At 35.6% G+C, this 13,569-nt stretch overlaps 1 protein-coding gene across 1 annotated transcript; it reads left to right on the forward strand.

The window, feature by feature from the left end:
* Nucleotides 1-425: 425 nt before the first annotated feature.
* Nucleotides 426-7,545, forward strand: LOC133517860 (uncharacterized). The gene is made up of 5 exons (XM_061851320.1): nucleotides 426-641; nucleotides 1,126-1,350; nucleotides 1,671-1,803; nucleotides 3,678-3,805; nucleotides 7,368-7,545. Exons 1-5 carry the CDS (start codon nucleotides 634-636, stop codon nucleotides 7,501-7,503), a joined length of 630 nt encoding a protein of 209 aa, XP_061707304.1. The 5' UTR covers nucleotides 426-633; the 3' UTR covers nucleotides 7,504-7,545.
* Nucleotides 7,546-13,569: the final 6,024 nt, after the last annotated feature.

The following is a 13,569-nucleotide window of genomic DNA, read 5'->3' on the forward strand; positions in this document are numbered from 1 at the left end:
CGGTTTTGTCCATTTTATAAACTATCAGGGGAAAGTAAATTAATTATGTAAATAATATCAATCAATGCGTTGTATTTAATTGACAATGTCAAATCCAATATTATGATATGACAGCTATATTTTTTTTGTTATGAAGAATGACAATGGCATTTCACTTATTGTGCCGTAGGATTGGTAAAATTAATTACCTAGGTTAACAATTTCATATATTTTCACCGCCTTTTTTGATTGCGGGATGGCAATTAAGTTAACTAAAGAATACAATGCTCACTCACTCGCCACCGCTTGCCACGCATGTAAACTTTCATATTTTCTCTGCAATTTACAATTAATCCTTTTTGTTCTAATTTGTAAGTAATGGCTAAGCATAATTGAAAAGAAAAACTCATCTTTCAAGTCATTTGTCATTACTAGACAATTGAGCGGCCGCTTAACGTTGCCGCATTGCTTTTCATTGTTGGGTGCTAACATTTCTTCACAAATAGACTCCATTGGATTTTTCAATGAATTATTATAAATATAAATCTTAAAAACAAAAATGTTTAAAAACAGAAAAATGATTAAATCCTAGATGCATACGTAGTCGTACTGCATCTCGTTATAAGGAAATACCATAGCATAGGACCTCAGAAAATGTCAAGGTATGTTTATTAAGATATGTATAAAATATAAAAATGTATGGATTTTTCTGTCAGTGTCCTTAATGACATGTAGCCCATAGCACCTTATAGTCTGCATTCAGACTTTTGAATTTTGAATGCACATCCACCAATTATCTAGCAACTAAGTGTGCAGTGCCAATAAACGTCATATTTTCATAGGAATTTGGCGTTTAAGGCGGCACTTTCACACTACCACTTGCTGAGTCGGTGCAGAGTTAGTTTGGATCCTCTATATAATTTCATAACTTAAGTAATCATTATATTTCTCACCAGCCAGCCAGCCCTAGTTTCTCAGCCATTTTCATGCACGCGCTAATGATATAAAAAAATAATGAAACAAAAATCAACCTTATTGTAGTAGTAAGATGGTTTATTATAACTATGACTTTGTGGTGGTAATTAGTGAGTTTTGCTTGTCACCTGACGATGTACATAGTGCCACCGCACTCTATTTAATGTTCAGTTGCTGCAAGTGTGAGAGTCAGGGCCGCGTCGGCAGCGGCGCCGGCAGCCTGCCGCTGATCTGCCTGGTGCCCCGCGATGGCCCCGGCCAGGCCCAGGCCGGCTCCTCCAAGCCTTCAAATTCTGGTCCCTCCGCAAACAAAAGCGACTTCCGCCTGCTGGATGAAGACTACATTAAGAAAAACTTTAAGCTGCCACAGAGGGCGCTATATTTGGATCCGTTTAGGTAATAAATTGTCCAATATGTCAAAATTGTTAATGAAAGTCAAATAATAGGCTAGAGGAACTATAAGTTTCAAACTTATAAAATCCAACAATGTTATTATTTTTACCAGGCAATAAATGATAAAAGATCTTTCTGGAGGATATTTACATCGATGCATAGATTAATAATAATTTTGAAGTGAATCGTCGTCCACGAGAAACTATTTATTATAAATAGTAGGTACTTAAGTTCAGTTGAAATCGAAATCCTTCACACTTACACTGCTTTGAGGTTCTCTGTGTTGATAAAATTCATGTAACGTACTTAATATTATATTTTAGGAAACCTCTTATCACGTTTCCAATTGGAGGCCCACCCAAGAACTTCAACATGGCACGGAAAAATAAAATCAATCAAATGATTTTGGATGGATTTTTGGATCCATGCGAGGCTATATCGGCTCCTAGTGTATTTGTAAGTACACTCAACGAAATGGAACCCTGAGTTGCATACGAGTATGATTCAAATCATATTGTCATATATTATAAATTTCAATGCGACTCCCGGACGAGTTTTACAGCAGTATTGATCTTTTTCTCCAATATAAAGCGCCAATTACATCCACACTCCCCGATATCTGGCCCGAAATCCTTACCGATTTCGGGCCTGATAAGCATTTCCGTTTCACGGAATATCAGCACATCGTTAACAATATCTGAAATGTAAAAAATACTTTGTCTCTATTTGCCAAAAATGTACAATATTTGATAATTTTGCAAATGAACCATTTTTCTTTTACATTTCAGATATTATAAAAGATGTGCTGATATTTGGTGAAACGGAAAAATATTATTTCTCGGGCCCGAAATCGGGTCGGGCTCGGAAATGTTCGTGTTAAATATTGTAGCAAAAATAGTACGGGATTCAGCCTGTGCAATTGTTAAACTTAAACGTCATTATTTCAAAGAAGTTTCACGTTTAAAATAAAACTTGCACTGGCTGGGCTGCCAAAATCGCTGCCAACTTATCTTGGTTTGACTATATAATATATCTCGTTATTTGGCGGGTCCACACTGAGCGAGCATACGCGCGAGGCAATATCCTTACGTACAAACCGGCCAGTGTAGACGTGCCTCGGCCGAGGCGGCGCGCGCTTTTTCCTTTCCTGACTTTAACCTATTCATTATCTTCCTCGCGTTATCCCGGCTTTTTACCATGGCTTATTAGAACCTGGGGTCCACTTAACAACTAATCCCAAAAATTGGCGTAGGCACTAGTTTTTACGAATGCGACTGCCATCTGTCCTTCCAACCCAGAGGTTAACTAGATCTTATTGGGATTAGTCCGGTTTTCTGACGATGTTTTCCTTGACCGAAAAGCGAGTGGTAAATATCAAATGATATTTCGTAGATAAGTTCCGATAAACTCATGAACCCGCGACCTCCAGATTGAAAGTCCCACGCTCTTACCGCTAGGCCACCAACGCTTAACTTGACTAATCTAATCTATTATATTACGTTTTATTATTTACTACCAAAACATGAAATAATCATCCTTGATACTCTACTTGGTTCGAAATACTGACTTTTAATAACACAATTTCTAAATTATTTTTTTTCTTGAGATACCGGCCGCTCGCAGGTTTTGTTGATAGCTTGATTTTAATAATTAATAATAAATTTTAAAATAATATAAATAAAATATTCAATAACCGTGGCAATGATGACGACCGGTCTGGCCTAGTGGGTAGTGACCCTGCCTATGAAGCCGATGGTCCCGGGTTCAAATCCTGGTAAGGGCATTTATTCGTGTGATGAGGCCTGATGAGCACTGATATTTGTTCCTGAGTCATGGGTGTTTTATATGTATTTAAGTATTTATAAACATGTACATATTATATGTAGCACAATCGGATTAAGACCAAACTCAAAATTTCTAGAACAGTTATGAAATTTGGTATGTATATAAATTAAAGTCTCCTTTTTCATGCCCACACCATTTGACATTTGGGGACCTCGAGGAAAATGTGTTCTATCCAGGAGGAATTCGCGTTTTACTCTAAATCTACATTTTTTATGAAAATATGGTGTAAGGCAACATTAAAGCTTATTCAATTCTACACAAAAAAATCCTGGATATCTTTGCGGAAAAAATACATCTTGTTATAGAATATACTTGCTGAATCGAAGTTTAACGCTTATAAACTTCCAGGGGACATTCTCTTAATAGGAAACTCAGAGGAATATGAATGGTGGAATCCCGCCTAGCGACTTGGATTTTATGGGCAGTTTAAATTGATCAACGAATGTATTACTGTGTTATGTATGTAATTTATATTTGTAACCCAGCCTTACGCAACATCGGATGCTGAAAAACGCAAAACAGCAGAGGACGACGAAGAAATCATCTACATCTTGCAACTGCCAGATATAGAATCTCGCTGCCCCGTACATGAACAGACTATACGAACTCCCAGGTAATTGAACACATTAAATATGAAAATCCAATCCGATCCTTCGTCCAAGTACCAGTCCAGTTTTGAAAAATCGTAGCGCGTTTTCAGATTATAATACGGTTACCAAAATATATGGTATTTCTCTAGTAATTTATTCGAATCGAAACCTGATTTGGCTTGATAGAAAAACATCACAAACATAGTTAGACCTACCATTAAAAAACAAAAACTCACAGAATCTGTACCCCCTAGTGTACATTTATTCGATAGCGAAACGTGACGTACGCGTTTGCGTTAAGTCTAATTTTCTATGGGATTTACAGTTTCCAAAACGTTCCGCTTGGCGCGCTGTTTCTAAATCCCAAACAAAATGAGACTTAACGCAAACGCGTACGACACGTTTCGCTGTCGAATAAATTTACACTAGGGGCTCTGGACATGAAAATTGCTTCTAAAAATGCGTAATTTTATTCTTGATCGAACTAATCGAAACTTCTTTTTTGTTAAATCTGACTAAAAATAACAATTTAAAAACAATGATATCCACAATCCCGGCCATTAATTCATTTTAACTCTCCTAGCCCCGCACAGTAGTTTCATACATTACATACATACCTACATGGGCTTGTGCACAAATCACGCGAGGTTTTTTCGGCTATTTTTTTTTACACACTTTTTTTCAATATGATCTTGATCAGGCTGCGTAGACAAGATGCCAATCGTTCACGCTCCGTATCATAGCGTAGTTATCTCTCTCTATCACTCTTCCTTAATTTAACTTAACTCTTAACTTGACTTTAAACAACAATGTTAAAATTTCGCAAGAAATAAAAAGCTATTTTATTTTTTTATTTATCACTCTTCCATATTCGTGCGACACAGACAGTTGCGTTTCGTTCGCTACGGAGCGTTAACGATTGGCATCTTGTCTACGCAGCCAGGGAGCGTAACTTTGGTGCCGTCAACGTTATTATAACGCTTTCGTCATTATTTCACATATAAGCTTACAGTAAATAAAACCAAAGCGTACATTACATGGTAAATACAAAATTACAAAGTTTGAAAAATCCAACAATAAAAAGAAAACAAAAGCATATGCACGATGCTCTTATACTTAAGTATAATTCTTATAAAATAACATTGCGATACCCTAATGACAACGTCATTCGTCATGTGTTAATGATGAGTATATTATTGTTTATTAATAAGAATGTTTGGTAATTATTATAAACAAATGTGAGTAATAATGAAACACAGGTGATACGAATACATTTTTTATGAGTAACATACAATACAAATTGGTTAAGTATAAGTACATATTATAATTTTATAAGCAAGCTCGCGTGACTCGTTAAGCATCACGTATTCTACGCGACTGCCATCTACCGGATGATTTCGATTCTACTACGGCATGTTGTTCCCCAATAGGGTATGAATAGAACGCTCTCTAATGATGATAAATGCGCAAAGTTCAACACAGATGGCACTGCAATCGTTTTGATTTCAACTTCCGTGAGTTTTGAGTTTTAGGTTTCTAAATGAAGAGAAATATATATGTTTCTATCATTGTTCCTTTTCAGGGCTTCGTACCCCAAAAAAGAAATAACGGAATCCTTATAGGATTACTTTGTTGTCTGTCCATCCGTTTGTCCGTCCTTCCGTTCGTCTGTCTGTCAAGACCCTTTATCTCGAGAACGCGTGGAGGTATCGAGTTGAAATTTAAACCATATACTCAGGTGTACAGTCCCTCCAAGCTGTGAAAAAACCAAACTTCTAATTTAACGTAAAAAAAGATACGGCCCGCAAAAACGTAAATTTCAACACTGAAGGGATTCAAAATGTATAGGGTACTTCCCGTTGACCTAGAACTATGAAATTTGGCAAGTAATATCGTCTTTCACTACACATACAGGAATAAATCTGAAACCTAAGATTTTGTAAAAAATAAAAATAAAACAGTTAAATTTGTACGGAACACTCGGTGGGCGAGTCCGACTCGCACTTGTCCGGTTTTTTTAATCATGTCTTGAATGCGAATTAATATAGAATACACAATCTACAATCTTCATTATAAATCGACTGACGCATTATTATACGACGCATATAAGCTGAAAACATAATCCATAGAGTACACGGATCTTACCTAATTCAAGCGCCTATAGTGTAGTTGCAGTGCAATATATTACAAATTGTAGAAGCAGCCAGCATTGCCAGCTGAGCCTACCGACATGAGTTGACGGTAGGCTGTGTTATGCCTACATTGACATATTATCTAAGGACGGGCCTTACGGGCTACAAGAATGGGACCAGTACAGCGGTGTCACGCACACGAATTCGAGTCAATCGTGCAGTCTAACGCCACAACGCGATTGGTTGTTGACTTCGCATCGAGCGCGCGATTGGTCGCAACTCGTGAATTGGTGAGTGACACCACTGAACTAGCACCATTCTTAGTGCCCGTAAGGCCCGTCCTATACAGGGCGTCCCAAGACTATGGAACATCAAGGGACTTTATTTTATTTTTAAAAGTAAGTAATATTGCATTCAAAGAATTTAAAAAAAAAAATTGAAAATGGCTTACTTTTTCTGGGAATTAAACCGAATCTTGAAATTTTAAACAAAAATTCTACTCTATTCGTTTCTTTTGCGATATCATATTTCTGAGATGACTTATTTTTTATGCATTTTTTCGATTGGCATCATAAAAATACATGATGTTTTTTTTTCACATTTGAGTCGGTTCGATTTCCAGACAAAGTAACTTATTTTTTTTTAATATTGAATGCAGTATTACTCAGTTTTGAAAATAAAATAAAGTCTCCTTTTAGCAAAATATCCTATGTCTTATATTTAAGGTACTTTCCCTTGATGTCCCATAGTCTTGGGACGGCCTGTATATGTCAATGTATGCAATGCAATGCATGCAAGATACTAAAACTATTTAGTATTTTATTTTTATTTCGGCGTGTTTGTATGGTTGCGGTTCTTCAACCCATGATTTTACATCTTCCTTAACCACTTTACAAGTATCACCCGGGAAAGCGTTTAACTATGACAAACAACTTGCACCTGGCTCAGTATATCATAATTAAAAATGTGTAAAATTGCCAGTAGACTTACTGGCAATTATATTTATTTTTTACAGTAGGTATTTCTATGTACGCATACCCGTTTGACTGTATTTGTAGGGGTTTTCAGAAAAAAAGTGTACCATTTACTTTTTTCAAAAAACTAACAACTCTTTGGTTATTTTGAATCACGAGAACTATTGATAAGAAATTATCCCCAATTACTCATACAAATTTTGGGTGCGTCAGTTTTGTGACGGTTTATACAGCATGTATGTGGAAATGCGTCACAAAGCGGACAATATTTTTCGGGCTATAATGGGGTCTGAGGTTTGAGTAGAAAAAATCCAAAAGTTTATGATTTTTCAAAAAAAGAAAATGGTACATTTTTATATCTAAAATATATAAATTTAATTCGATTGGGATTGAAGCTTTATCACAACTATATGTATTCACAATCGTTCGATTTTTGTATTTGTTCATCGTCATCGATCTTACAATTATTATATTTTTAGGTTTATTTGGCATTCTTGCAAGAAATCAAAGAAAGCAGACAACGGTGAGATGAAACCTGGCGGCGGACCTATGAATAAACCAAAGCCTTGGCTACTTAGCAGACACACAGACTTCGACTTACTATCCCAATGGTAGTCATTTGTGAAAAAATGTAAATAAGTAAACAATGAAACATCACTGCTAAATGTTTTTATTATTATTGTAAGTTCATACTTATATTCTTTGTATTCCCCTACATTGGCTACATTTTAGGTTAGGTATTCCTACTCAGAATCAAGAGCGCAATTGATACTAGGAAAAATAATCCCAGCTTTCAGAATTCACTATTATCGATACTTTTTTATGAAGGTAGCTTAATAGCAAAACGATAGTTTATTCCGGCCACGTTAACTTTGCACTGACTTGGCAGTAACAAATGCACAGAGGCATGGCATGATCTAATCTGGCCATGAGCGAAACCACACCTGTGCTGTGAGGCCCTTTTCAATGTGTATTCCCAAGGTAATCCATGACCATGATGATGAGAAGTGCCATTCTTGACGTAGCACGTAAACTTAGCAATTGGAACACCTTTTTTCCTTGTGACTGTCCTATAGACTGAGTAAGTACAGTCAGCTACAAATAGATATGACCTTCAATAGGTAAATGTACCTTATGGTTGGTATCCCAGTAATCTACAGTTAATAAGAATACTTCCCGATTCGCCGGATTCCTGTTTCGTCGGATTCTTGTTTCGTCGGAAATATTAATATACAATAAAATCACCCAGGCAAAGGAAACATGCAGGTTTTAACCGTGGTACCACGGCTTTTGTACCACGGGGGACCACGGGTAATTTTTTTTCCCCGTATTTTCCCCGTAGAGCCCCACTGCTCCAGTTTTAAGTTTCAATCGGACATGCCCTTGAAAAGTTAAGATAAGTTTTTATTTTGGTGCTTTGTTTTACTAAAGCTAATAAAAAAATGTAAACAATTAAAGCCATTTTAGTTCATACAAAGTTTTATTTAAGTCTCAGGACACAATTCACTAACAATTGGACCGAAGTGTTTATGGAATGTATTGCGTTTCTAAAAATAAGAAGCACAGCAGCAAGATGTTGTTATAAGAAAAATGCAGCTACATTGCCCCGATGTTACACAGTTGCGTCGAATTAATATGACAAAATATCGACAAGAAAGGGGCATAGTTGATGACTACGTCGAAGGAAGAATAACAGTCATAGAATGTTAGGTTATGCCAATTATATTAATTAAGTTACCTAATTATGTACGTAATAATTAATTAAATGAATAACAAATTTATTAATGTAACGAAGTGTCTGCCTTTTATTTAATAGATAGGTAAAGCCGCGATATTTCTATAGTATTTCTTAATGAAAAAAATGTGGCGAATCAAGAATCCGACAAAACAAGAATCCGGCAAAACAAGAATCCGGCGAATCAGGAAGTATTCATAAGCTATCAATAACACAAAAGATCAACCTAAGTTGTGTGATGTGTAGTTAATTGACAACATTTCAATTTTCTGACACTATAATTTTATTAATTCTCTACATTTTAATTTGAAACGAGGAATCGCTAATGGTTTATTTTTTCCACTAGGATTTGTATTTAATTTATTATAATTTCTTTCATGTGTACTTATTCTAAAATGGCGTAACTCCAGTTCTACGCTAGAAGCTAGGTCTTCTCGTTAGAAAAAAACATGACTTAATTAATTTGACGCTGTCTATCATTGTCAATGTTTTAAACTGGTCCGTTGTTGTTTTAAATGACGACCAGTTTGGCCTAGTGGGTAGTCACAGTGACCCTGCCTACGAAGCTGATGGTCCCGGGTTCAAATCCTGGTAAGGGCATTTATTCGTGTGATGAGCATGGATATTTGTTCCTGAGTCATGGGTGTTTTCTATGTATTTAAGTATTTATAAATAGTTATATATTATATATAACGTTGTCTAAGTCATTGATGTAAGTAAAAGGGGTAGATATGTGACGTTAATAGTTGACAAAACTAAAATCTGGTCCAGCACCCACTCATTTGCAAATACTACACACCATTATAATGTACATGTGCACAACGAGCAACAGGGATAACCAAATATAGTTAACAGTGCTGCGCAAGCGAGACCCCTATATTTTGCGTATTCCTCGAGGTGCAACAGAGAAAAACTAATAACATTATACAAATGTGTAGGCGAGACGTACATACTTCTTACATTGTCGTCTTAAAGTGATATTAAGTCATTTCGATTTTTAAAAAATACAATGATTTGATATTACCTAATCTTAGACCGTCTCTCACTTCAAGCAAATATCTGAGCGAGCGAGTTACACTGAGATTAATATCAAATGATTGACTATCATATTTTTAAAGCATGAAATTGACCCTCGTTTTTTACTTCTGAAACCCTGGTTTTTTCAACTATTTCTTTTCAACTTTTTCAACAATTCACTATGTTCAACTAACGTGTCGCCTCGAGAAAACCAGTATAACGATATGATCTCAGTTGATAGGGATCTCGAGGTTTCACTTCTGATGGTTTTTCGGAAAAGACAAGTACGCTTGACAAGAGATAATGTAATCACTGGTAATTCGTAGTTACTCCTGGTATTTATATATTCCAATCGTTCACCGAGCGCACGACTCAAGATAACCAATATAAAAGTGTGAACCTTGTTTATTCATAGTTACGATACGTATACGGATTCACTTATATTGGACAAGTTGTAAGTCATGGGAATAAGCGCCTTCAACGGCGGTCTTTATTAGGTAGCGTCAGGAAACAAATATTTATAAAATATATACGAAATTAAAATAAATAGGCACTTTATTTATTTTATGGAAAACAATTATTTTTTCGCTAACACAAATAAAATATGTAAAACTGTATGTATTTTATATGTAAAACCGATAGTTTATCTATACAATTTAAAAAAATATGCGGAGAGGGCGGTATAAAAAGGAAAATTATAATGTATGGAGAAAAAAAAATTGTATCAAAAACGAAACCGAGCATCATTTTTAATTTTCACAATTCAATCGCTAGGCATTTCCACAGCTGCAGCTCGTTTTAAAATAGAAATAAGTGAAAGTTTTTTCTCTAAACATTATAGTTTTCATTTTTTTTAACGTTAATACTGATTTTGAAGTTATATTTTTTTTAATCATTCCCTATCGAAGGCGAAATTAGCAATGTCCCACTTTTCTCGATTTGAGACGGCAGCGTGCCCTTACATTAGAATGTTCAATTTAAAGTATTCGTTCTGATTTTCATCGTTTTCATTTTCATCACCTTAGTTGCTCTACAAAGAGGACAAATTAAAACAAATACTCAAACGGTAAATAAATACGTAGTTAGGGAGTTTCGTTCTGTTTATAATCAGCAGTTCCACTACACTAATTGCCAGTTTTTGGATGAAAATGCTTAATTTGTAAACAAAAACCACAAAAATCACTATATGTGTACCTATAAGACTTTAAGTGTTCCCTCAATTCAGGGACGGGACCATCGGCTTTATAGGCAGGGTCACTGCCCACTAGGCCAGACCAGTCGTCATACATTTTACTTGACAAATAGAGATGATTATTATTTATTTCTTTTGTTTATGATAAAAGGTTAAATTTGATTGATCTAATATCTGTTCTAAATATTTTTACACAGTTTTCAACATACATAAATACATCTTAAAACTACACTATAACTCGCATATTAAAATTGTAAATCGAGCTCTTGTTAAAAATGTTGTCCATAGTTTTCCTATTGTTGTACAAGTACTATTTAGTAATTTTTGATGGACTATTCCCGATATTTGGATTTCAAGTTAATGCAAGATATTGTTTTAACAATACTATCAGAAAAACTGAATTTTTTGTTAACAACCGGTTATTCGTATATTAAAATGGTTACATTCTATAGTTTCAAGGAATAGGAGCACATGATTTAAAAAGTTGCATTATTTATAAAAAAAATTGCTGACTCTACAATGCATGAAGTGGGCAGGCCTACTTGACACTCGGATAAACGTGTTACTCACATGGGTAATGCATTATTTAGCTGTCGCGCTCACTCAATAACAAGGAAATTTTTAATTTTATTTAGAAAAAATTATGTTTTCAAATGTTATAACAGTACTTACGAATGAAAAGTGATACCGTGAGCTTTGTTTTTGTGCTTGGAGCTATTGAAGCACTGGAAAAAGGCGCAACACGGCATTCTTTGGCAATATTTTATCGAATTTGATGACAATGTTGACACTTCAGCGTCACCCGTACGACTAATTCAATATAGGTCCCGGAACCTATATTTTGTGGCTCACGATCGAGCGCCTGGTACCTCATCTACCCCTATTACGTACATCAATGGTCTAAGTACCCTCAACACAAGCCTTATTGAGCTTACTGTGGGACTTAACTCTACATGTAACGTGACACCAACCGACGATTATCCCTGTTCACACTATATCAGTGCACCCAAGGACAAGCCCCGGTTAGTGTAGGACTATTGTAAAAAAAACCGGCCAAGAGCATGTCGGGCCACGCTCAGTGTAGGGTTCCGTAGTTACTCTTCCGTCACAATAAGCTAAACTGGAGCTTAAAGTATAGTAAATTGTTAACCAAGGGATGAAACGGTACCTTTCACCCGAGTTAAACAAATAGGCAAATTTGCATAATCAGTAGGTACCTAATTAAAGTAAGTCTTTTTACTATGAAGGGAAAACTTTTTGCGATAACTCAAAAACAGCTAAATTGATCATGTCCGCTATAGTTTTCATTTAATGTCTTTCTTAAGCTCTACTTCCACGATTTTTCATATTTTTTGGACCTATGGTGGTATTATCTCCGAATATATTCACTTTATCAAAAAATGTTTCTTGAAAACCCCTATTAGTTTTGAAAGACCTTTCCAACGATATCCCACACTCTAGGGTTGAAGCGAAAAAAAAATTTCACCCCACTTTACATCATCACAAAACATATATTTCACTAACTGAAGATAAAATATATAGTAATCCATCATATTTTTGGTCTTTTATGAAATCTAAATTTCCAACTAATCATGTACCCGATCAAATGTCATACCTAAACGATACATCCAACGATGGTCTTACTATAAGTAATTACTTCAATGACTTTTTCAACTCGGTTTTTGTGCCTGATCTTTCTGTCGCTCCTGACTGTCTACCTGTACCTGAGGACTCACTTATAGATCTTAGTTGCATTGATGTTACAGAGGATTGTGTTTATGGATTTTTGAAGAGAGTAAACGCTGGGAAGGGTAGTGGTACCGACATGATCCATCCTTATTTCATTATTATGTGTGCCCAAGAGTTAGCTGCACCCCTAACTCTAATTTATAAAAAATCATTGTCAGGTGGTTATTTCCCTGTGGTATGGAAAAGAGCCCTGATTACGCCTATTTATAAGAGCGGGGATGCTCACCTGGTTACAAACTATAGGCCAATTAGTAAATTAAATATTTTCGCAAAAATTTTAGAAAAAATAGTTTATAACAAAATTACAGCTGCTTTTTGTCATCATATCGCGCCCAGTCAACATGGTTTTTGCCAAGGTAGAAGTGTTGACACGAATCTACTTACCTTTTCTGATTTTATTATTAATAGGTTAGCCTCTGGGGGCCAGGTGGATGCCGTGTATACCGATTTTTCGAAGTGTTTCGATAAAATTAACCATAATAATTTGATCAAGAAACTTCTCGACCTCGATATACACGGTGACCTCCTGAGGTGGATTAAATCTTACCTCTCTAATCGTAGTCAAGCTGTGGCCTTGAAAGGGTACACATCTCGTTTTCTCCCCATCCCCTCTGGAGTACCTCAGGGGTCACACCTTGGTCCTTTATTTTTTATCCTGTATATAAATGATATGGCGGCTTGCTTCCGTAGCTCTGAACACCTTATATATGCTGATGACACAAAGATTTATAAAGCCGTGTCTTCGGAGGCAGACTGCCTATTATTGCAAAAAGATTTAGATAATTTTGTCCTATATTGCTCTAATAATCATTTGTTTTTAAACACAGAAAAATGTTTTGTTATCAGCTTTAATCGGAAACACAACCCGATAATTTATAATTATAATTTGTCTGGTAATAACATAGCACGAGTATCTTCCATTAAGGACTTAGGTATCACTATGGACTCGCAACTAAACTATAATGAGCATATTGATAATTTATGTAAA

Source organism: Cydia pomonella, chromosome 1, assembly GCF_033807575.1.
Source record: "Cydia pomonella isolate Wapato2018A chromosome 1, ilCydPomo1, whole genome shotgun sequence".
NCBI classification, from domain to species: domain Eukaryota; kingdom Metazoa; phylum Arthropoda; class Insecta; order Lepidoptera; family Tortricidae; genus Cydia; species Cydia pomonella.

Excerpts from the sequence above, each read along its gene's own strand:
- LOC133517860 (XM_061851320.1), top strand. Across the intron at positions 1,804-3,677 it reads TATCGGCTCCTAGTGTATTT|CCTTACGCAACATCGGATGC; the intron begins GTAAGTACACTC and ends TTTGTAACCCAG. Across the intron at positions 3,806-7,367 it reads CAGACTATACGAACTCCCAG|GTTTATTTGGCATTCTTGCA; the intron begins GTAATTGAACAC and ends TTATATTTTTAG.